We start from the raw sequence: 26,559 nt of genomic DNA on the forward strand, positions 1-26,559 counted from the left end.
CTCTTGATTTTCTTCATTTGAATGTCCCCCAATTATTTTGACCACAGAAGCTGGGGCGACTTTTGCCCCTCGAGATGTTTGTGTTTGTTGGGGGTAGGGGGTGGTGATGTGGAGACGGGGTGGACAAACAGGGCACACAATGTGAGTGGCAACCACTCCATGCATCCTCTCATCCCCAAAACCCCTTTTTGCCTTTCAAGCCGGTCCTTTTCTAGCTCAAGTGTTTGCATTTTACGACCACAGACAGACAGACGGACACAGACACAGACACAGATACGAGAACACACACTCAACGGGTGCTTGTGTGGGTGAGCAAGTGTGTGCGAGTGTGTGTGAGCTGGTTCTTTATTTTCGAGTTTGTGAGCTTAAGTGAAATGTAGCTGACCTAAGCTGCAAAATAAACAGGGGATATATTGCATGCCTGAATGTCTCAAGGTCGCATCCACTCATTTATCTACCTTAACTAATAAATATTCATAAAAACTTACTAATCCATTGCAATTTGCCTCCCAACTTCTCCTTCAGGCAAATTATAGGCAATAGTTAAACAGTAAATAGAAACAAGCAAAGTAAAAAAGAAGTAATCGAGCTGGAGCAAAGGGTATAAGGTCGAGGACTCGGCTGTATGTCAGCAAAGGACATAAGAGTACGGATTGATTAAAGCCTATACTGATCAGTCAGAGGATCCCCCAAAGATGCTGAGTTCGCTGGACGCGCTGGCCGGCAAAATAGCCACTGCCACGCCCGGAACGGGGGCGGTGACGGCGGACAGCAAGAACACACAGTCGCTGCACCATCACCACCGACTGGATTACGACTATTCGGCGGTAGAGATTGAGCCGCCGGCGGAGCAGCTGGCCAACTCGCCGAGGAGCGAGCGGGAGCGGTTGCAGCAGGCTCAGCAGGCCTACGAGCAGCAGGCCCAGGCGGAACTGGAGTTCGGCCTGGCCGAGGTGGATGCCAAGCTGACGCAGCTGAAGAGCAGCCACAGTCTGCAGCACCACCACCACCAGCTGCAGCGCCATCCGCACCACCAGCTGCACCACCACCAGCCGCCCCACCACAACCACCACCACCACCACCATCCCTACCAGCGACCCAGGCCCACGTCGCCCCCGCATCAGCAGCAGCAGTCGTCCTCCTACCAGCAGCAACTCAACCAGCTGGCCGCTCTGCAGGATCACCACGATCTCCTCCAGTCGCAGCAGGAGCTCTTTCACAAGCAGCTGGCCAACATGCAGGAGTACCAGCGGGAAAGGGAGCGGGAGCGGGAAAGGGAACGGGAGCGGGAGCGGGACAGGGAGCGCAGCAGCTTTATCGATAACAGCGACTACGATTCGCAGCCGGAGTTCAAAATTTGCCTGAGGGATAGGTGAGTGTGCGAGTGACGACTTATCGATCCATCCCGGAACACAAATCAACTCACACTAACCTCTGACCCAATGTTACCATTATTTTTTGTATATATATTTTTAAATAATTTACTTATCAACAGGCCTTACAATGTTTAATTTAACACATAAGAAGTTTTGTGTCCAATCAATTTTATTTTGTAGCTCTTGTTACCCAGAATTTAGTTTAAAAATTCGCAAAACGGTTAAAAATTGTACACCCACCATTAAAAAAAAACACGTTTAACTTAAAGACACTCACAAGAACATTAAAAAAATACAACGAGGTTTATATTTGAAAACTATTCCAGAATACCCTCAGTACCAAGAGTCAACTTAGTAACAAAATCAATAATTAAGAAAATATTCTATAAGCTCCCTACAATCATCATACATTTTGTGGCTAATTCATTTCTCTGCATTAAATCATTAATCATGATTTTCACTTTCCTTCACATAAGAAAATTTAATAGCAGCAATTGTGGTCAATTCCCTTATTGTTCTTACCCCGCAAAGTTTGGCCTGCCATTGCATGTTTGCGTGCACGACAAGAATGCTTTTTAAAATCCAACTTAATTCATTAGCAGAAATCGGCAAGAAGCCATATAATTATAGAAATGAAAATGCATTTACAACCGTTGCTTACCTCATACATGGAAAATCCATTAAAATCTTCAGTTATTCGGGTAAATGCATAAATAAACACTGGGAGTGGGATGGCAAATGATGATGAAAGCATGAGAATTGTTGGGTGTTCAATTTCTTTATGATTTAAAAACAGGGTTATTATTTACCCATTTAAGGGAATTAAATTTTTATGTTGCTTTTAAAATTAAATAACTGACCGCATGAATTAACCAAAGAGGAGGGCTATACTCTGCCCTTTTCCATCTCGTTTTTTCCGTTGCTGTGCTGTCATGTTGTTTTGTATCCTCGGTGTAAACACGTCAGGAAATCAAAACCCGAAAACACGCACCTTGGCAACGCCTCCGAGCACGGGCATGCAGCGCAAGTTCCAAAAACAAACCAAAAATAATAAAAACATTTGTAATTTTTGGCCAAACGAAAATGTCACGTGACAAATTGCTGCTGGGCGAAAATGTGCTCAAGTTGAGGGAAGTAGTAAAGTGTATTGGTGTAAGGAAAATCGAGTTTTCCGAGCACATGCTCGACACGAAACCCCCGTCTTTACACCCCCGCAGACACACGACAGGCGGCTTTATTACTCACATTTGTTTGGTCTTAACTAATTTAATGTGTAATATCATTTGACATATTGTTTTCATGTTTCTGCCTTTGATTTGTGGCCTCGTAAAGGGTTTCTCTTTATTTCCATTCCCCCCTTTTGGGCCCCTTTTTCCATTCCCACTCTGTCTGGGCTTATCACACATGCAAATAGTTGGCGCCTAAGGGAGGCGCCATTTTGACAGTTACCACCTATACGTAAAAACCCTCCAGGACTTTATTTATATAAGAAAATGGGGATGGCGCAGCGATGGAAAACTTGCAACTTTCCAAATGCTTTAATAAAGATTCAAAAAGTCTCGAGGATTTGTTTCTAAATCTTTGGAGAGATTATGATTTCCTTTCTATAAGTCAATACATTCAAAATGTAGTTATGTTTATTAAACAGGGTTAGGATCGTTTTTGTTCTAATGTAGGATTCGAACCTAAAACATGTAGAGTTTATAGCCTACTTTTATATTGACATCGGACGATAATAAGTACCTTACCGGTTCTATATATAAACCTTAACACATTAAAAATTTAGTATTATTTATTAAACAAGCATAGGGTCGATTTCTCCTATTGTAGGTTTTAAACCTAGGATATGTAGAGCTTTAAACCTACTTTTAGTTAGGTGTCCGGTCGAAAAAACGTACTTTAAACAGTTCTATATATAAACCTTTACATAACGTCAGATTTGGTTAGGCATAAATATCTTTCACAACTTAAATCTAGCATGAAAATGTATTTATTATTCTTGTGGCTCAAGAGAAACTCCTTTTCTTTTCCGTACTCCCATCCCTAACTTCTTCCAGAGAAGGGCAAACATTGCGTAAATTTTTTATAACCCACTGAGTATGACATTTTATGTTTACTGCCTAGGCAATTTACAACTTTTGCTGCTATTTTCGTGGTCTCCCCTTGTTCTAGGCATTTTATGGCTATTTTAAAAAGCTTTGACATTTGCGTGCCTGCAATTGTGGCTAAGTAAAATAGCGAAATACCAAATCGTTCATTGACTTTAAAGCGCGTGTTGCAATGCAATTAGCTCGGGGTAAATGTAATGTTGCATTTGCATGTGACATTCAATTAGTTGGGCTGTGGGTGGCGGTGCTTCAGATGAGGCACATGATAATACAAATCGTCATCGGGGCCCATATAATAATTACGAGTATATTCATGCCCAACCGAAAAATTCTTTGCTGAAAGTGAAATGACTCTGTTCTAATGCGCGACAAAACAAACAAAAAACAATAACAAACAAAACAAACATGTTGTATCAAAACAGCAGCAGTGGTAAACAAATAGAAGTGGAAAACAAAACTCTGAGAGAGGTTTTTCATTTATTAAAGTGGCCATGAGTGGGTGGGTGGACGAGATGAGCTTTGGACACGTAAGCAAATAATGCCAGAACATGTGAATGCAAGGATGTTTTGAGGATGTTTAGAAAAGGACTCTGAGAAAGCAGCACAGCTTTTGTGTGGCGAAAGGTAAAGTGACAATGGAATGCGTGAGCCAAAGGAGATAGCCTGAGAAATAAAGGAAAGTTCTCAAAGAAAATGTTTGTTAAGGCTTTGCGCAGGCCCAAGAAAAAAATGCATTTAAAATTTTAGATTTAACAAGAGAGAACGCTCGATGGCCTCGACTATCAGATACCCAGCTTGCTCAGCTTAGTGGAGTGGGAAATAAATGATGATATACAAGCAACAAAGCGTCTGTAATTAAACTTGCATAGCCCACAGCAGCGCCGCCACCTAGCGTCGATCCCTTTATTTTCTTATAGCTTTTTGGTGGATGGTCCTATTTAAACAATTTTTGGCAAGTAGATGGATATGGATAATCAAAACAAAATCCCACTTACACCTTTAGAAAATCTTCCAAAATGTGGGCGCCAGGCAGGTTTTAGCATTATGGTCGTTAGAATTTACGAGGCACTCTGATAAAATATACTAGCGCTGCGCAAGAATCTCAAGAATCTGCATGCCTAATCCCAACATTCTACTTTATCTGGTTTATGTGATCTCAGCTTTCATATGGACGGACATATGTATATGTAGACGGATATGGCCAGTTGTGATCAATAATATAATACTTTAGTCTTTCTTCTACCTGTTACATACTTTCCGTCGAACATAATATAGCCCTTTTTTTTTACGAGTATCAGGTATACAAATTCATTTCGTTTAATATCAGTGTAAATTTAAAAATTAGAATTAAATATTCAAAAAAATTGTATTCCTTAAAAAAAACTTTCAAATTCCTTAAAACTAACGCAGTTTTTTATTATATTCATAAATAGTTCAAAAATCTGTAGCCATTCTTAGTATCCTTGTTTGCAATCAAAATTTACCCAGTGGACTTATGCAAGAAATTGTTATATTCTACTTATCCATTTGATTTCCAAGCCAAATTGATTTGCACTTTTAGTTCTGATGTTCTTAAGATTTTTTCCCGCAAAGTTGTGAATTTATGCACTTAATATGAAGGTCATTTTCTTCAACTTCCTCAGGTACACATTCTGCTATTTTCCTATTTTTCTAGCCAGCTTTTCTGCCCACGTGTACAGCAGCCAACAAAAGCAATTGAAAAGAATGCAGCGCTGCTTTTTCTTCTGGGCATTATGAAAAAAACCCACCCACAACCATTTTTCCTACATTTTTCCCGCCCACCTTTCCACCCACCCAGTCTATTTATAACCCAAGCCAGCATTGCATTTCACTTTGCAGCGTTCTCTGTGTTTGTATCATTTCAATTGTTGCTGCTGCTTTTTGCTTGCTGTTGTTTGTTTAGCCAGCAACCGCCATGCCACCCACTCACCACCCCCAAAACACACCCACTTGTCTTCATTTGTGGGTGTGTGTGACCCAGGAAAAGCTAATTTAGCTGCTGGCTGAGGGACATTCAAGGATAACCCAGTGAGTATGCTCGGCTCCCGCGACTTTTTGTTGGGTTTTGTTCTACTGAAATCGAAATCCAACAGACAGGGCCAGTGTATGCATTTTCAGGCACTGAAAGAAATTAGGTTTACTTTTTTCCAATATTTAAATATTTGAAAATCAAGGGCTCTTGTTCAACTTTTAAATTTAAAATGGAAAAAAATGTTATAAGTAACCTAAAATGTTTATATTGTTCAGTAGACTCTTTAATTTATGTAGCCTCTTATTTTTTGTAGTGCTTACAAAAGAATATATGTTTGGTGGGAAACAGAACGCGTCAGATGTTCTATGTTTGCCATTTGCATAGTTGCTATTTGAGCCGAGCTCAACATGCATTTCTGTTAGTCATGTGTGTCTGCATACTTTTCACCTTTATTGTTTTATGAAAATTTTATTTGCAAAAAATATGTTAAATATTTGTGCGGGTGTGTCAGTTGGCTTGAGTTGACTTGCATCTGCTCACTTTTTTCGAAAATTTGTTATTTAAATAAAAATAGAAAGTTGCATATAAATTACATACATGAGTAATGCTTTCAGTTAAAGAAGGAGCGACTTTGCGCAAATATTTGGGAATGAACAAAATTGTTTTTTAGTTATGTTGAAAATGAGAGCAGCGTTGGGAAATCTAGAAATTAAAGTTATACGAAAATGTTTAAAGAACTTAGTTTGAAACTTAATACTTAAAACTGTTTAGGAACAGTTGTTAATCAAACGAAGAGAATTAAATGAAATGGAGACAAACTAAGTCACTAAATAATAATTTCTACACCACATGAAACTCAATATTTATGGCAAAAACGTTGGCCACCCATTTGATTTTCAAAATATAATTTAGAGGGCCATCGCATAAATATTACATTTCCAATTTTAATGAGCGGCAATCAAATAAACAAATATCAAACTTTCTAGCACGAAAATAAATTTTATGTAATTTGTTAGGCAGAAACCGAAAATTTTCGATGGGGAAAATGGCCAGTTTGGTGGCTCGGCCCTCTTTTTATTATATTTTCACTCGATTTGTGCTGTTGGTTTTATTTTCTTCATTTTATTGTATTCAAGTGCGGTTTGTTCCCTGGAAAATAACTCAGCTCGTTAACTGCACAAATAACATGTCAGCACTTTTCCTTTTCTCCCTTTCGACCTCTGGTTGCCGCAAATTTGCGGAGTCCCCGCCATGGATTCAGTTCACTTTTGGTCTGGCCATCATTACTCAAGAGTCCTTAAAGTCGGGGCAAATAAAAATAATAAAAAAAAGGGAGCACGAGCGGCAAAAACACACGGCACATGGCCCTCTGAAGTGGTTAAGTCAAATAAAACAGAGTTCGGTTTGAGTTGGTTGCCCTGTGTTTTTTAATGCCTGACCAAATGTATTAATCACACACTCGAAAAGGGAGAGTGGGCAGGACCCTTCGTCTGCAAAGTTTTCCTTGGAACACATATCAATGAACCCTCCAAATCAATAACTAAAGGTCCCTTTCAGAAAAAAAATAGTAAATGAAAATGCTGCAAATGTTGATTTTCGGTTTATTTTATTTTGTGGTTTCTCTTCGGTCAGCAAATAAAAAAGGGAATGGGTTTGACCCCAAATATAAAATAAAATATAAAGCAATAAAAAATATGGGTGGGCGAAAAGAGTGAAAAGTGAAAGCCGCCGCAGTCTGTTGGTGCAGAAAGCATTAATAAAATGGCGCCGCTTGGTATGCTATATTTTGTATAGTTTCGGGGTTGCCTACTTTTACAGTTGTATCCTTTAGATAAAAAATCAAACCTAAAATACCATGATTACATGTCCTTCACACATTTAACGGTTTAAACAAATTCTTCCATTAAATAGTACCAAATAAATATATTAATTTTACATGAAATCGTACAATTATAAATCAGAAATAAAATGTCCTTTAACTTGAAAATAACTTCACTTGGTTCGCTTGTACTAATATATGATCTTAAATTTTTGCGATTTTATATTTTCGTATTTCTTTTTAATAATATGAAAAATAGATTTAAGGTATTGAGCTATTCGTTACCTTTTCAGCCAGCTAACATCCTTTTATTTGTTTGCTTTTTCTATTTCTATCGCATGCAAGCGCCTCGAAAATTGCGGTTAGTTCTGGGTTCTACTTTTACCATTTTTTGGTGTTTGCTCTCAGAGTGAGTGTGTGCGTTTTCAAGAGTACGTGTGTGTGTGTGTGGTGTTTGTGTAACTGCGTTTGCGGTCTTCAGCTGCTTCAGTGGAAAAACAAAAGCTGGAAAGCTGCGCTCGCTTTTCCCTGCATAACCTTCTCCACCGACTCGAAATCCCCATTTCTTATCTCACTTCCACTCGACCCACACAAGCTGTGGCCCGTCCGAGCCTACACTGAGAAAAACTAAGCTTTCCAGAATTATTGAAATAGCTTCAAAACATTGTTAACTACAGATAAAATTAAAAATATCATGTTAATTTATTCGTAATATTTTATTTTAGTGTTTTTTTAAGAACATTCTACAATTTTTCCTTGTGCATTTTACTTACTTTTTCCTATCCCTAGCCTGCATCTGTTGGTTCATTGATTTTGGTGTGGAAATGAACTTTGCTGTTTTTTCCTAGACCCAGTTCCCTTAGCTCCCTTCTCTATCATCTATGCACATTTCCCCAGTAGTTTCTTATGGATGGTTTTGGGTCTTGTTGGTGGATTTTCGGCACTTTGTAAGCATTATTTGTTTTCGCTTTTATTTATGTTGTGGTTTTGCGTTGTTTGGTACCGCAATTTCGGGTTTTGAGGGCAAATCTAAAAACAAATGAAAGTTGTTAAGAATAAAATATTTATTTAACTTTAATATGTTCTATTAATTCCTGTTATAAAGTCTGCGTATGCTTACAGTGGTGGACTGAACAATAGTATTAATCAATGATACGGTTTGAAGGGATTGTTTTGTGGATTGTTAAAATACAATAAGAGCTTTTTTAATCCCTAATAAAGGCTTAACCCAATCCTCATCAAATAAAGCTAAACATTACTCAAGCCCCACTGGCCAAACCCACTCTTAATCCTTGGCGAACCCCTTTAATCTCCAGTTCATGACATTGATGGTGGTGACTCCACTTTCATTTGTGCAGAAACATTTTCATAAATTAAAACGGCGCGTCAGCGGCATTGCACAAAATGCCAAACACATGACGAACCCAAAATGAGTTGCAGACAAACAAACCCCTATATTGATACAGAGAAAGAAACAAGGATACATTTTTAAAACATCTAACATTCTAGTATGTGATTTTATAATGGTTACAATTATTGTGATTTTTATTAAATTAAATGTTTGTAAACAGATGGATTTTATAGTGATGATTTTAATAAATACACATCCATTTCAAATCCACAAATATGGGATATACATATAAATAAAATATAAATAAAAATAAATTCCAGTGCATGCGAAAACAATAAAAACAGAAGCGCCAACAATTGCTACCCTGTGATCCAGTCTGTTGTTGTTCGTTATTACCTTGGAGATTAATTAATTGCGAGGCAAAAATATGCTACAAGTTCAGACCCCTTCAGACCCGCTGACCCCTCTTTTTTAACCCAACGAGGCCTCTACAACTGTCAGTCATTTCCCGCCCCTCCCACTCGCTTAAACTCTTATCCTTGCATTTATGAGTCGCAATAACAAAAACAAGGGAGCACCCCCTGCCAGAAAAAAAGGGAGCAACCAGGAACATCCATGGTAATTTTCGGGCTCGTTTTTGTCCTTCCCCCACCATCAGGCCCCTTTTGTTTATGGCTTTTCTTTTATAAAGTGGAAAATTGCAGACAGCATTGTTTGTTATTTATTGCCATTTTGATATGAAACCTTTTTTTGCTTGTTGGATGAGCCGGTTTTCATGCCTCTAGTTTACCATCTTTTTTGGTGTTCCATAGCTTCCTATATTTCTGACCCTTGGCTTGTCATAAAAATCTATATAATGTCGTTCATGGCAGGTTCTATAAGAATTGTTGGCAATAACAAAAAATGTATTCTGTTTAGGGAAAAAAAGAAAGTTATGTTATAGAACCGATTTGGAAAATTTGTTAAATCACTTTCTAAAATTTGTTATATCTCTAAAATTATAAACTACTTAAAATGTATTTATTTTGATAGTTTTCCTTTGTATTGACCTTTGAAACTTCCTCTATTAAAACGCAATCATTTATTTAGCTTATAATCCGACCCACTTGCCCCCATGATTACCCAGCACCACCTTTTCCGCTCAGCCATTTGCCAATGCTAACTCAATCAGGACTCTTGAAAAATCGCATAGCCAACGCCCTTTTTGGCCTGAACATTTTACCTTGTCAACCCATTTTAGCGTTGAAATCAATTTGACAAAAGCCACATAAATTTAAATAAATTGCGGCTGCACATAAATTTAGACATTGAGAAGGAGGCCAACTTAAGGAAGGAAGGCGGCCAGTCATTTGCCATTGGCCGGGCCAACAAAAAAGGGCAAACAAGCCACCGAGCTGGGGTTTTATAAACCGAAATACAAATAAACTTGCCGAGGACGACTCAACTAACAAAACAAACAAAACGAGACTAGAGCAGAAAAAGAGGCTAAAACGGGAAACTAAAAAGGGGTAAATAAAAATGGCAGTGGCTCTGTGTAAACTAAGGAGGGTAGTAGATTTGCCAACCAGCACACCCACGGAAATAGAAACAACAAATACAACTTGAGCTGAGAAAATCAAAATGATGCATAAACAAACACAGGCCAAAAGCAAATGGAGCCAATAATAGAAGAAATATACGAAAAAAACTAAATAAAGCATAACAAGCAAAGACGATTTCCAGATAGATTCGATTTTGGAGAATGGGGAAAAACTGAATTCAGGAAAGTGTATAAATGAAAAGAAATCGAAACCGATTCGAACCAAGTTGGGGGAAATAAGGAGCGAGTACGATAAGCAGGCAGGAGTCAAACACAAACAACACAAACGGACCAAAATCGAACCCGGGGCCAGCCAGCATAAATGAATCCTAAGCAGGCAAGTGTACAGCACAGTGGGTTGAAACTCAGGATTTTTGAGTAAAATGTAAAAGGAAATAAATGTTTCTAGAGTCAGCACAACGTCAGTTTTTAATAAGCTTTAAATGGGCGATTTCTATTCTTATTAACGTTTTTGAAGCTAGTAGATTTTGAAAAAATTCACTGGGGTATGGGTTTATTTTCTCTATCCTTTCTTGAAATAATTATCATTATGTTATCCAAACAAAGTAATAAATATGATGATCGCTGCTATGTTGAAATCTGCAGTTATTTTTAAAAATATATTTAAGCAAAAACATATTTTGATTTTAGATGTTCAATGTTTTTGTTTCAAAAGATGAATCCTTTTTTTGCTGCATACTTTTAGATGTTGTCATAAGCGGCTCTGTCAAAAATTAAATTTAAATGTTCTATATTATTATATATATATATATTATATTATACATTATTATATATATTATATATTATTTATGTTACAAAGGAAAACAGTAATTTAGCGAGATATTCCTGAAATGTTCCCACTGTATCGACTGAAGTTTCCCAATCCGGGAGCGGTGAATACAACCCCTTGGGGAATTCTCGCTCAGTCTATCCTGGAGAGCTGCGTCCTGACAACGTCCTGTTACGGTTTGGACGACTCCTGGTCCGGTCTGTTCTGTTTTGGGCCTGGCTAACAGGCAAAAGGGCTTTTCATAATATTTTTAGACATTTGACTTTTGATTGAGCGCATTACACGCGATTCAAATGGGAAGGCTGGATGGGAATGAAGTCCAGGCTTACATTTCAACTGAGGCAATTTATTTGGCCCGCATTTCCTCAGTTTTTCGCAACCTTGCCGCTCCTCCGCCGTTGGCCATAAAATTAGATTGTTCTGGCTTATGCAAAGGATTTGGCTGGCTGTTGCTGTCGCAAGCATTTGGCTGCGTAGATTGCCACTGTATTTTATTGAAAATCTAAGTCAAATATCTAAACGACGGTGTTTTATTACCTTGTTTCCCACTCGCTCCCGTTTACTCAGTATTCTTTAGTGACTTGGCATGTTTAGCGAATGTTTTACATTGGGAAACTAAGTCAGTTGGTTGGGTAAAACGGTTTGAATAAGTGGCGGACTTAGTGGGATAAAAGGGCTCCATTTCTGGTTCAGGTTTTGAGGCGGGCTTAATGGTTTTAAGTCTTTGTGATTTTGCCCCAGGAGATAAAAATATTTTGGGGTTTTGTAAGGCGATACTTTTGCCTTTGGTTTTAAGATTGAATTTCAGGAAGGAAGCAAAACGACAACAGTTTATAAATCACAATTTCATTTGGTTAGATATTGGTCTGAATGGTTATGGTTTTAGTTATTATTTTTCCTAAAAACTCTACAATTTATCCTTTTCATTGTCCCAAAAGACCTTCATAAACTCAAGTAAAGTAAACCCACAAAATTTTGCCCTTTTATTGTCACTCTTAATGCGCCTCTCAAAAAGTTGGCTTAAAGAAATTAAATGTTCTAAAATCCCCTCTTAATTCGTCAAGCAAATGACGAACTTATCCGGGAAAAGTGAAAGTGACAGAAGAGCCTGAATTTTCAACTTATCCTTGGGCACCTTCCGTTTTTACCATCCCCAATTCTTGTGTGCCTTCAAAAAGAGGGGCCTGTCCTTAAAATGTTCGTTGACTTTATGTATATATATATTTATTTTATATTACAAACGTCAACTTCGACGTCGCTGACTGACTTCCTTCCGCTTAGCTCATTAAACACAACAAAAAAAAGAATTCCCCGAATCAGACCTACCCAGTCAGTCTGCCTCAGACAAAATTCTCTGTTCCCCAGGCTTTTGCAAAACGAAATGTGTTTTCTTTATTTTTTTAGGAGCAAATTTTCCGCTCGTCATAATGGCCGCGTTGAAGGCACCCCAGGGAAAAAACAGGGCCCCCTTCACTCCTTCGGCATATTTATTTGCCGTGTTTGTGCTCCCCTCTTCCAGCATAATTTTATTTGTTTGCTTAAAAAAGAATTAAAAGCGGTTTTCTGCTGTATTTTATTTTTTATGTGCATTTCTTCCTTGTGCTTTTGAATGCGCGAAATCGTTTTTATGTGCGTCTGCGGTGGCGGCAAAATTTCCATCGAGGGTGAGGATTGAGGAAGAAAGTTGAAAGGGAAGCGTTATTTGGCAATTGTTGACATTTACATTTTCGGTTATAATTCCGAGTTTTATGTGGCATATAAAGCACAGTTTGTGGGCGGCATTTGGGAAATTTTAATATATTTTTTAAAGTCTTGGGGCTGAAATTTTGTCACTCTGACTTAAAGTGGTATTAAAAAATATCAATTTTACGTTTTTAGTTATAAATTAAGATTAAACAAAAAATTTATAAAATCTAGAAAATCCCAGATCTCAAATCTTTTGTCAAATTCGGTTTGCACAAATGTTGGTATAGAAAAATAATAAAAATATTTATGTTCTTTTTATAACAATTCGGGTTATATATCAAACGCATAAAAATCAAGTCGAATGTGACATTACTTGTCAAAATCAAAATCAAAAATCAAAATTCTATACCGTTATTAAGCTACTTGTGAAGCATAAAGAATTTTTAAACCGATTTTGATTAGATACTTATCTAGGCTTTCAGTTGTGAACCAACATTTTATTTTTGATTATTTCGCCCTTGCCTGTTACTTTTGAAAAACAAATAAACATTCTTTTATACTCGGGCACTTCTTTTTAAGTTTTAGGATTACTTATTGGGGATACAACCACTTTAAACAACCCCTCAAATTCGAAAAACGAATCGCCCCCAAATTGTATTCTTTCCTTCCATTAAATACTTCCACCACCGAGAAGGAGTTTCCCGCTCTGACATCGGTGCATAATTGATGCCTCCGGGGAGCTGTGATAAAAACAAATCAGCGGCAACCCCACAGGGTTACCACCCCCTCGCACACACGTTAGCAGCTGGTTTTTCCAGCACGTGCGTGTGTAGGTCGCTTAATATAATTCACACCATTAAACCAAGAGCTGCGGCATTTTGCCCCCTTTTAGACATACATTTTTATAGACAATGCACAGCACTCCGTTCCCCTGAAAATATGTTAAGTGAGCCCGGAAAACTGGTCGCTTATCAACTTTGTTTCCCTTCTTGCCACATTTTGTTTTTCCGCATTTTTTGCTAAATTTCCCGTAGAGTTTTTAGATATCTGAGGCTGTTGTGCTGCATCGCCCTTTGGTTTAACCCTTGAGCCACATGTGGCGGCGTTGGCAGCCCTTAGCCTTTTAGCTTATCAGGGCGCGTTTATGCCAAAATACAAACACTCGGCGCTGGGCGAAACCATTTCGGCGCTACTGTGCCACAATAGCGACAGTGGGTGGGGTAAATAGGGATAAGGTATTTCTTTAGATATTATTATAAAATATATTTGATTTTCTGTAAGGAGATCAATATCTAAAATCTCAAAAATATAAGTGTTCTTGATTTTTTAATTCTATATTAGTTTTGTTAGTAAGTCTAATTCAAAACTTTTATGAGTATATTAATTGTATTGTTAGTAGATGTAACCCCATAAAAATTTATAAAAAATCTAACTGTTGTGATTTTCTTAAAACCCTAAAAGATGTATATTGAAAATTTCAAGCATATCTTCAAAAAGTGAAATAATGCTTAGGCATACAACAAATCATTTTTGTTAGTATTTGTTCCACTGTAATTTGGTATCCAGGTAGGCGCCAAGTGAGTTTGTTCTGTTCTCGAGAGTTTGTGTGTGTTTGGGGGCATTGTGGGTGCGAGTGTGTGAGTTGGGTTGGAGGTAATATCGTGTGTGTGTGCTACTTAGCCTAATGTAAACCATATGCATGCCTCGTTGCGCACCAAACAACAACAACAGCAGCGACAGCAACAACATCAAACACTTTGCTGTGCAGCGAGGCTTCACTTTAGTGAAAATGGGGTGGTGAGAAAAAGAGTTGGGGGATTGTGGGTTGAAAAGAAGGAGGGGCAGGGCAGGCGGTACTCCTCTTGGCATACATTGACACAGAAATGGCGAAAACTTGTGGCAAAAGTCAGGTGGAAAAGGGTTGAGGTGGCTCGAATACCACTCTAAAATATTCTTCCCTTAACTCTTCCTTTTTTCAAACAGTTGAAAAATATTTTTCGCCTGTCACGTGGTGCAAACTTTCAGCTCGCTCTCTGCTTTTCCACTTTTCCGCTTTCCTCCACTCGCGTCATCTGATATTCGAAAAGCGCCGAAACTTATTAGCAAAGTGCATTCTTCACTATCTCTTTTACCTTTCGGGGTCAGGTTTGAGTTCTTTTTTCCCCTATCTCTTTCCCCGTATTTTTTTCGGCTTCCCATTTTTCAACTTGTTGAGCGAAAATTAAATTTTTAATGAATTTTTCCCCGAAACGAAAAGTTTTCCCATACGTGCAGAGCGAAGGGGGAGTTGGGGAGGAGCCAGGTTTGCTTTTTTGATTTAATTAAAAACATTCTTTGACTTGCCAAAGTGTTGCAAAATTGCTGTAAGCAATGTTTCTATCTTCCTCACTGGCTTTTCCGCCTTCACTCTCCAAACAATCTACAGTGATTCCCCATAAAAGAAGTTATTTAACTTTGAGCTAAATCGTTTTTAATTTTGTTTTAGAAAGCAACGTGGAATTTTAATTTTTTTATAGTAATTAATGTATTTAAGACCATTTATATAATAATTAAATTGACATAAAAATGATTATATGTGATAGTAGAAAGTTTTGTATTTTATATACTGAATATTTTAAGTGATATTTGAATAATCATTTTTAAATTTAAACAAAATTTAGAATAAATAAAAACAATTAAAAAAATATATTTATTTTATATTGATGTACATTTACTTGTAACTTGCTTATATGCTTATAAAACATCACTTGACCATATTTACTGTCCCAACATTTTCTATTTTATTCCCCGACCTGTTCCAGTGTTTCCTCATTTTGCAGGAGTAGAAAATCTTTAAAACCGCTTTAACTGTTTTGTGTGCCAAAATTGGGCAATAGATTATGTCTGCTGGAATATTCGGAGCACCAGCTGTGCTATCCCGAGCCAATGCCCCCACCGATTTGGGGCTGCGCTCTCCTATTGATTTTCAATTAAAAATCCATACAAACTCTGGCGGAGGCCAATTAGCCCAGTTTGCTGCCAACGGATATGGCTAACAGCAACAATTAGCTCGGTAGTAAAGAATTGCCCGAAAATTGTTGTTCTTGCCACTACTGCCACTGCATTCAAGTGCCGTTGGTAAAAGTTTTCATGGGGAAAGGAGAGGAAAAGTGGGGTGGTGTTCGTTAGAGTTGTGAAAGACTTCCTCCCCTCTGTCTAACGGTGTTCTCATCGCATTTAGGCCATAATTGCAAGCAGCCGCTAATTTCACAGGCACCAGACGACAACTTGACAGGCGCCTGTGTCTGTGGCGACTGAGGGGGGTCGACCTGCGGCAGGGGCGGCCAAAAAAGGGGGTCCCGAAGTGTTTGGCAAACGGAATGACTCGTTGATTGACTGAGTGAGTGACTGCAATGACGACTGCTCTAGGTTGGCTTGTTTGTGTGGTCTTTACTTTGTGGACAGGCAATGCACTGATCCAAAATTAGACTTAGGTTTGCCCATTTTAGATTGAAAAATTGTCGGTGAGACTTAATTTGCGGCCAACGGATCTATCAAATTTATAGCTGGTAGATCATTAGTTTAAGTATAACTCTTATGACATGTTTTTGATGGCAGGGTAATCTCAATTAAATAATTATTACATGCGGCAACACTGCGTATGAGCAATACGCATGATATATGATCTATCCTTTTACCTTTTGCTTCTTTACTTTTTAATTTTTTTTTATGAGTGTAGCCAGAAAATTCAGGCTAACTACATTTTTTGGCTAGACGGCGGCGGCCTGTCAGTGAATACAGAGCCCAGACGGTGCAGTCTGTCAGCGTTTTTGACTTGGAAATGTTTTGAATGCAATTTTTGGTGTGTGCCAGGCTTTAATAGAAGCCAAGTATAAAAGTCGGTGAAATGAGGTGGAGAAAGCAAAACTTCGCCAGCTTGTTTTGTGCGCCGGCGAGTGTGTCTGCTCTGGATGTTCGCCTCGAAAGTACCCGTTCCATCTTTTAGCCCGAGCCACGTTTGTAAACGCATTTGGCCGGAAATGATATCGACTCCTGGGTTAAAGTGTGTTCATGTTGCAACTGCAACTTGCTCTCCGTGTTGCTCCCGTCGATGTTGCTTCTGTGCTTCTGTTGCTGTTGCTGTTGCTGCTGTCGTGTCGTGGTGTTGCATTTGCCGCTTCGATGCACCGGCGATTGGCAACTGGCGGACATCGAACGGACAATGGCCAACGGACAAGGGACAGCGGAGTCGGCCTTTGTCTTTAAGTGGTCAATGAGCAGAGGGGCCTCGCCCTGGTCCATGTTCCTGCCTTTGTGCCAGTGAGCCCCGTCTATTGTGCAACTGTCAGGTTGTTGCGTTCTGTGTTTTTGACATCCTTTCGATATTTCAGGAATTTCTGTTTGCTTTAATTTCGTAGCAAACTATTGCCATGGTTGAATAAGCCAAGTCATTACGTGTTTCAAAGTGTTTTGATGCCACAAACAGTTCTGAAAGTAGGAGAAGTGAACCAAATTATAAATCAAGGCCGTATTTGATTTAGCTACATTTTCAGTATACATAAGTCATTATGTGTTTCAAAGCCAAAAGTGCGTTTGATGCCACAAACAGTTTTGAAAGTAGGAGAAGTGAACCAAATTATAAATCAAGGCCGCATTTGATTTAGCTACATTTTCAGTATACATCTTCCTCCTCTTATTTTATGTATATTATTGTAAGCCAATAATCAGCCTCAGGATAATTCGATAATTAAAATATCTCATTCAAAATCGAATTTGTATTTAACCTTTTAAATATTTTCTACACTTTAAAATAAGCCTTGTCAGGACAAATCTGTTTTTCTTTATCAAGATTGTTTTTTGAAAAACCTCTCTCACTTTAAATAAAATTGATTGTGTTTTTTTTCCTTGTGGTAGGCTTAGCATCTGTCCTTTTATGTTATCCTTTTTCAACCTTAAGCCTTATTAAACGATTTAATTTAAAAAATAAGTACATAAAAAGTAGGCAAGTTCATTACTTTAATTATTAAACCATCAACTGAAATCTTACTTTTAGCTAAATGTAAATGCTTTCCGCACCCATACTTTTTATTTTAATTAGAGTTTGATCCAGGGCTTTGTGCAAAAAAACTTATTTAATTATCACTTTATGAGCCCTATGTGGGTAGCAGCTGCACATATACATACATGCATTAATGCGTTTGAAAGGTTTCGTTTTCATTTTTGTGCTAAATAGGGGTTTTTGTGCACTACAGTTCTAAAGAACAGAGCTACTATAATGTAAATATGTGTGTTTGAACATGTTTTGCACACAGGCTGCATCATCAAAAAGAACCCAAAAAATGTCACGTATATTTTGATTCCCCTTTTTTGCCCTCCCACACTCCCCTTTCTGTTCTTCCCGCTCAGTCGGAGATTTTGCTTTTCATTGGCGGGTTTTCCACAGCAACAACAAATAGCGAGGAAAATATGTCAAGTGAAGATGAGGATGCGTCGACGTTGGTGTAATTAGGAAACTTGCCACCCACTTGACTTGCTTATAAGCATGAGGAGAGATGGATGCAGCACAAAAAATGATATGATAATTTAAAGGGTTGCAGGGAAAATGTGTCAAGAAAGTGCGGTAAAGAAAATATCTAACACAAAAGTAAATTTAAAAAAATACAACTGGTTTTAAAAAGGTCTAGTTCTCGGTAAATAAATTATTTTTATTAAAAAATGTTGCATCCTCAACATATACTTTACAAATATCTCTCATCTTAAATCTTAATTTAAATGAAGACATAAGTTATTACAACTTATACAGCCACCCGAATTGTCAAAATTAAAGGAACTAATGCCGCAGTAAATGTATTTTTGCTTTAAAGCATAAATGCAACCCGGGTTTGAGAAAAAGTTCCCAATTCTGTGATAATTAAAAATTTGTTAAACTTACTATAATGTTCATTGGAACATATTACTTTTCAGGTAACTTTCTGTTCATTACTCATAGACTAGCTCTACACTGCAAATTGTTTCACTGTATTTTACTCTACACCTTTTTGCTTATATTACCTTGCTATTCCCTCTACTTCTGCCTTCCCCATCTCACTATAATGGTCATTTTAATTGTCTCGTTTTGTGTTTGGAGTAGATGCTGGCCAATGCTGTGATAAAATATTTGTCTCAGCCCAAGGAAGCCGCTCCAAATTAGTTTCATTGATAGCACCACCCGACCACCATCCCCATCACTACAAGTTATGTCGGAGGAACAATTAAAACCGAATTCGGTCAGGCTTGAAGACGATAATGACGATGATGGGAGCAACTAGAATATAATTATGTTAGCTGGAAAACAGAAAAGAGCAGCAACAATAAATGCTGGAACTTTTCTTTTGACCAAGCTAAATGCATGTGCTTTTCCTTTTTGTTCCTTTGGACAATGAAAAGGCAAAATATAAAAGGGGCCACGCCCCCCATACCAAAACACATGAGAACAATTAAGGTTTTGCTGTTTCTGATGTAGTTCTTCTTGTTGTTTAAGGGAAGCCCATAATTATGATTATGAGTACTACTCCCCCAGCTTTTCCCGGCCCCTTTCCCTCATTATTATTGTCCTTTCGCTGGCTCACTTCAAATATGGCAACTCAGTTGGTTTTAATTGTTGAGGCAGTCTCAAGGGGATGATGATGGGTGGTGATGGGGGTTTTGTTGGTTGGACCCGCACTTGTAGTTGTAATTGTGCTCTTTGTGCCTTTCTTGTTGTTGCTCAATTGTTGGCTCCTTGAGTTCTGCTGTTGATTGCTCCATTCTTTAGTAAGGAAAAATTCTTTTTTTCGTTCTTCAGGTCTGGAAATTGTTGTCTTTAAATTCATAAAGGTATTTTTCATTGATTTTGGCGAGCTTTATTTAGGTTAAGAACTAAATTTGTTGCAGATCAAGACTGTTTATAGCTTACTCGATAAGGGGTAAAACAGAAATCACTAGGTAATTAACTAAACGACGAAGCCACAAAAATGTGCTCAAAAATATGCAATGTAAAATAGAAAATATATACAGTTGCATACTTTTTGGCACCCTCATTTAATTTAGTTCAGCTTTTTCCTAAAATGTTTGTATACTCTCTTGGTTTATATATGTCTCGTAAGAATTTAAAGTATTTTATCATCAAAGTAGAATTTTCTTTGGTTTCCATATTAATTTGGGCCCCCGTTCTCCCCAGTTCCTCCCTCATTTGCCATTCCGGTCTTGCGAGTATCTTTGATTATTTTTTGCTGATAAACCGCAAAAGTTCCCTTTTGGTAATATGTAAATTTTCTTCAGGGTCATGGCGTGTCCTTGCCCCCCTTTCACCCCTCGCTGATGACGATGATGATGATGACGATGTTTGTTTTTCTTCCACAAGTGAACTTTTCTTCGTTTTGTTGGTTCGCCTCATTGCCGCTTCATTAGACCTTGCCGCAAGTAGAAGAAAATAAAGTAGAAAAAATGTGTTGCCCATCAACAGGCGCTCAGTCGTCTGGCTAAATTTTCAAGGATATGAGTTGTTGGTTAATGTTATGTGGCACATTTCCTCCATGCTGCCGCAGCGAAGATTTCCAAGAAATTTGCTCTCGGTTGGCCAACAAATTTTCCTCAGCTTCCGTTTTCATTCTTTATCCAGTCGCCTTTTGTTGTGCAGAACGCTCAAACTGTCGTTTAGTTAATGATCCAGCATGTAGTGGCATTTACCCAGACTCACTCTTACATACATTTTACTCTCGTTAACTGTTGTTACTGTTTACTATCTGAATCAGTTACGACTTAAGAAGAGCACAAGTTTAACCTACGCTTGAAGATCGTGGGACTACAAAATGTAATTCAACTTGTTATTCGTCTTTAACATTAACTTCTTCTAAAACATAACTCTTATAATAACACAATATTTTAATTCCTCGCAAATATTACAATTTTGATACATTTTTTGTTACTCAAAAATAATCTAGTAGATAACATTTGTCGATAAAAACAAGGTACTCTATAGTCCAGTGCCTCGACTATTAAAATCCTGACACTCTGATGACTAATTTCAAAATGAAACACACTATAACCGCCACCTAGCGGAAGGCAGTGGTATCACTGTCCATGCAATGTTTTTAATTAAATTACCATTATTTTTAAAGGATTGGTGCGGATGGTACGATTTTCAGAAAGTAGATAGGTATAGACAAATAAAATTATTTTTAATTTACATTAAAAAAAAAATATTTAAAAATCTAAAACTTGCTGAAATAAGTTTGCGCTGCGTAAGAATCCCTAGAACAGGCATGCGTTTTTGGCTCTTAAAGTTTTCGAGGCTTTTACAGACATATAGTCGATTGAACAGGAACATAAATGTATATATGGTTAAAAATGCTTCTACCTGGTACATACTTTTCAACGTATGCAAGATACTTTTTACTTTACGAGCACATGATTATTATAAGTTAATGTTTTGTTAACCTTATTAAAATTTATTTTACAAAAAAGGTCTCCCAGCTTAAAATCCTTGTTCAAGCCCTTTCTTAATTTCCCCAAGGGTCGCTTCAATTAGTCACCCATATGACCACTGCAAATTCTCCAAATTAAATTCTTTGCTTTCATATTCACCCTTTTCAAAGTCCCAAAATGGACCCCAGGGAATAAAACGCACAGACAGCGGCAGCAATTATTCCATCTGCGGGTGCCGAAAGTCTAGACCAGGTCCTCTTCAATTGACCAAATGGGTGGAAAAAGGGGGAAAAGCCTTTCCACGGCTATCACCTGTCACATAAATAGCGAGCAAATGAATTATTAAAGCAAAAACTGTGAAAAACAGAAGGAGCCCAGCCGAAACTTTAACCCGCAAATGTGTGTGTGCCCCAACCCGGGTGAAAACTTTTTTTAAGATGCTTAAAATGCGCCGCCGTCTGGAAGAGAAGGAAATGGGAGGGAAATGAGGAAAAGGGTAGGCAAACGAAATGACTAGCAAAGTCCTGCCAGCAGTGGAAAGCCGAAAGAAAAGCTATTTTCGGGAAAATCGACCCTGAAAATACCACTTCATTTGGTTTCATTTATAAATAATTATAAAAATATCAATTAAAGATTTTATCTCATTTTGAAATTGTAAAATTTCACATTATAATTATAAAAATATCAAGAAAAGATTTTATCTTATTTTAAAATTGTTAAATTTTGATCTAACTTGTACTTTTAAGGATGGTAAATATTTAAATCACTTACACATAAATAATATGTTCTATATTATATTATATTACAATTATAATATTATAAGTGGGAAACAATAAATTAATAAAAATAATGAATTTTTTATTTTTATCATTAGGCCAAGTACATTTTAGGGTTTAAAAGCGGTAATATTCTGTATTTTAATACCCTGGTTTTTTACCAAAAAAGTTTCATTTCTCCTTGACTGTCTTGGTTATAAAAACCGTTATAATAAGCGGCGAAACTGCGGCGATGGCGAAAGCAGCCACAAAAAGCTCAGTCAACTTTGCCTTTTCCCCACCTTTCTCTTTTCCCAGTTTTCCCTTTACGGACCGCATAAGTGGCACCTGTGACCAAAAACACACACACCCATTACCAAGTTGTTGTCTATGGCTGGAAAATTTTTGGCGTCGCGGCATTAAATTGGTCTGTTTTTGGGTCCAAATTGTCTGCTGCTTCTGGGGGCTTATAAAATATAATTCGACAGTGGAATTCCAAGGGCTGCAAAGATAAATATATTAACAAGAACAACAGGCATATAACAGCAGACAGTTGTTGCACACGCAAGTAGGAATAAGCTGATGCAACTGCGCCAAAAAAATTATTATAAATTTTTAAACGAATCTGAAAACATTTGAATTTTAAATCGTTAAAAAAAAAATAAAATAAGTGAAACTCGATTAACTGAAAAACTAAAAATTTTTCACGAATAAAAGGCGTTAGCAGTGTTAACTGAACAATATATTGAAGAGAGAGAAAAACAATTCGGAACATTTTATTATACTGCATGGATTGTTGATAAGCTATCTAATAGAAAACACATTTTTTTAATTTGAAATAAAAATGCAATCCAATTTAATAAAAAATGGAAGTCTATTTCAAGTATTTAATTTTTTAATGTTTTATAAAATAGTATTTGAGTTGATACTGTTATTTTTTGAGTTATTTCCCTTAATCCCATTCGCTTTTTAAAAATCACTGGATTATTTTTTTAAGCTAGCAGAAAGCCTTTACAAAGGTTTGTTAAATATTTAGATATTTTTTTTTCATGGTAACCTTTTTAATTTAAACTTTTTACATAAGGATCTTACCTATTTAATCCAGTCTAGCAATCAGACGCTGTGGTAATTCCAGCGAATAGAGGAAGTTAATAGCAGCTAAAGGACCTATATTCCTGAACACAAGCACATAATTTTAGCTGCCTCCTTCTGTGCTTCCTTTTTTCTCCACTCCCTGGCTCCGTTTTGTAGAAAATTTGCCAGCCGTTTTATTTGCGGTTGTCGTACATTTATGGGCTCGCTTTTCCCTCTTCTTGTGATTTTCCATCCTTTTTCCTTGATGATGTTGCTCCTTTGTTTTCCTATTTGTATGTGTGTGCGTTGCATTCACATTCGTATTTAGTGTAATCTGTTTTGGAGTCCTGCTCCTTGTTGACCATTTAAGTGCAGCTCTAATTACACTGCAAATTATTCGAATTATGCATTTTAAGAGAGCTCTCTCTTCTGTGCTGTAATTAAACTGTTTGCTTTCTTTTGGTTTATTTGACTTTTCACTTTAAGGGTTACACACATTCTTATATCTTGAATTTAAATAAAGTCTAACCATATCTTCCTGGTTCTTCTCTTTTCATATACCTGCTTCTAATAACTAAGGTGAGTAAAACTATATAATACTTTCAGTGAACTAAGCTGCTAAGCCTAAATTTGTTTGACAAACACAATATTTGTCAAACCAACAATAGTTTTTCAAACCGAGCACTGACTAAAATATTCCCAAAATAATCAATCTATTTCTAATCCATTAATTCGTCAAATAGTTGTATTCACCCCTTTTTAAATATTTATTGGTCACTTGAACGACCAGTTAAATTTATTTCGCTGGTATTCGTTTATTATGAAAAATATATATTGTTTGACATTTTGCATGAATTTTGCCGGCTGAAAGGGAAACAAAAAAATTTACCGCTGAACAAACTATTTTTTGTTCGATTACTTTTGTTTTTGGCATGTTTCTGTGGCGCCTTAAAATATGCAACGCTTTGTCCCTGTCATGTGGCATTAAGGCCGGCCAAAATGCGATTGACAGCAAACACACACAGAAATATGGCCAAAAATAACACCAAACAAACAAACAAACGTCAAGTGGTAAAAGAATGTATGTATATTTTTTTGGTTCCGGGCTTTCTACCTCTCTCTTAACGCTTTCCAACGATTGCTAATGCATAAAAAATTGACCCACATTTCGATTAAATATACATATTCATGTTTACGTTTGTTTAAGCAACGAAAAAAAATAGAAACACCGACGGGAAAACCTCTTTTCATGAATAATAAAGTATTATATACGAAAGTTGATTCGAGCATGAAAATAAAATCGAAACGATTTATCAATGCACCGAGTGGAGAGCAATTCAAGCTGACAATTTAATAACCGAAGGAAACACCTTAGAGCAAAATAATTGAAATATGAAAAAAATGGGTCAAAAATAAAATATTATGAAGGAAAATTAAACAAACTAAGATTTAAGAAGTCAGACCTTGGGGATTAATAAATAATTAATCTTATTTTAAATATATAATGTTTTTTGGTGGTTTTTAGAACATTTGTTGTCATTAAATAATTAATTTAAATATAAAGAAATGGGTCACAAATGAAACTATGATGTAATGAAAAATGGGGCTCAGATAAAACTTTATTTTTATTTAAAGTATTAAGATATTTTTAGTATATATGTATCAACGTGATTAAAATATTTATCCAAATTGACTTCATAGTTAGAACCAAGTACAATTGTAGCCAAAATGCTGGAATCTGAAATTTCAACTTACTTCGCTAACCGCATTTTCTATCTTGAAGATACTTTTTCGCTATCTTTTTTCGGAGCAGCGGTTTTTGCCTCTAGCAACATTCAACTGACAACAGATAAAAGCTTCGCCATCGGAGTATCTGTGAGAGCTTACGTCCTATGTGTGGGCGAGTGACACACTTATTGATGTAATAACATGTGCATTAAATATTTATTGTATTGGGTAGACAACATGGCACTTTCTTTCGCTTACTTTTGTGCCACTCAGACATTTCCCCTTTCCCGAGCCACTTTTTATGGGCCACACATGGAGCAGAAATCGTAAGTGGCCCGGCCCAAGGAATTGTCTTCAAGTCAAGTGATTCGAGAGGTTTTTCCTGTAGATTCAAGGTGTATGAGGGTGTGCAGGTGGAAAAGTGTGTCACATTCGATGATGGCAAAACTGCTGCTTTTAAGGGCAAACTGAGCCAGGGAGCCAAGATGTTTGCGTTATAAAATATGAAAAGGCAAATAAAATGGCAAAAATCAAACACTCGATGCGAAATGTGTGAAAAATTGATGTTGAAATGAATTGAAACTGAAATTGGGCAATCGTATGTGTAAATACAACATATTTGTTGCACACTTGCATCCAGATTTATTGCTCCTAAGAACGCTTTGAATTTCTAATAAGGAAAGTTATTTATAAAACAACTGATTGTCAATTCCATTGCAATTTATATATAATATATTTTTGACTTTAAGTCTAACAAATTTAAAGGAAAATATGGCCCTGAAAATTCTTTATTTAGCCAGAAATTTTTAATTAAATTTAAAAAAAATATCCCTTTGCAAAACCCAGTAATTAGAAAAGGCAACAATGAGAAAGGCTAAATTTTCATGCAAATATTTGCTGTGTCTGCTTCACTCAATTAATAAAATTTGATCAAGTCGGCGAAAGGGTTCTTTGTGGGGCGCCAAGCAGTTAATCCCCGAAAGCTTATCCCCCGTTTCAAACCCCCAATTCCCCCACGTTAATCAGATGCAAAAAAGGCAACAAACTCAGACATACAAAATAATTGTTGCTGTTTTTGTTGCCTTAATAAACAAAAACAAAGCGCGGTAAAGTCTATTATTTCTGCGTGTCTGTGTTTGTTTTTCTCTCGCGTGTAAGCCTAAAAGCTGCTTAAATTTTTAATGACTTTGCTTGTCTTTTTAATTGTGTGCATGTGTGTGTTTGAGCAGCAACAATTTCCACGAATGAGTTTTGCAAAGTTAAAAATTTTAATTGCGATTTTGACAAAATTGTTTACGGTCCTTATGCGTAAGCATGTATAAAATACCTTTATCAGTCGTCAATAATATTTTGGAAATCAATACACTTCTTAAACATAAAGCACCATTAATTATCTAATCATTTATTTGGCAGCTATAAAATATAGTCAATATTTTTTAATTTAATTCAAAATTCTGTAATATTAAAAAAAAAATATATTCCAAGAAGTATAAGATAATATGTCAGCGGCATTAAAAATTTTTATTTCAATATTTTTCTGTTTATTCCTATTGGGACAGCTCCCTTCCCAAAAGTCTTTTTATTGCAGGTAGTATATAAGTCTTAAGTATCTACACAGAGAAAATTCTGACGTTGAAAATGTTCTTAAAAATAGATCGACATTTTTGAAGTTGAAAATATTTTTATTTTGCTCGAATCAAGGTGATTTGGCGCTATTTACATTGTATAACTCAACAAATAAACTATTAGTCCAGTCAGGAGTGTACACCTTTCAAAAAGATGATAAATAAACTCCATTTAACTTTTCTTTTCTCACCATTTCGTTCTAATATTGAGAACATTGATATCAAAATTTACTTACACGGTTTTTAAAAAC

General features: G+C 36.8%; 1 protein-coding gene across 2 annotated transcripts in view; it reads left to right on the top strand.

The window, feature by feature from the left end:
* The first annotated feature begins 559 nt into the window (after positions 1–559).
* bru1 (bruno 1) overlaps positions 560–26,559 on the top strand; it is an 84,436-nt gene continuing 58,436 nt past the window's right edge. For both annotated transcript variants that reach the window (XR_011605882.1, XM_017080073.4), the window contains exon 1: positions 560–1,372. Coding sequence is in view for 1 of the 2 variants with exons in the window: in XM_017080073.4 (XP_016935562.3) it covers positions 696–1,372 (677 nt within the window). In the remaining variant the exon portion in view is untranslated. The remainder of the gene's footprint in view (positions 1,373–26,559) is intronic.

The sequence above is a fragment of the Drosophila suzukii genome, chromosome 2L, assembly GCF_043229965.1.
Source record: "Drosophila suzukii chromosome 2L, CBGP_Dsuzu_IsoJpt1.0, whole genome shotgun sequence".
NCBI lineage: Eukaryota > Metazoa > Arthropoda > Insecta > Diptera > Drosophilidae > Drosophila > Drosophila suzukii.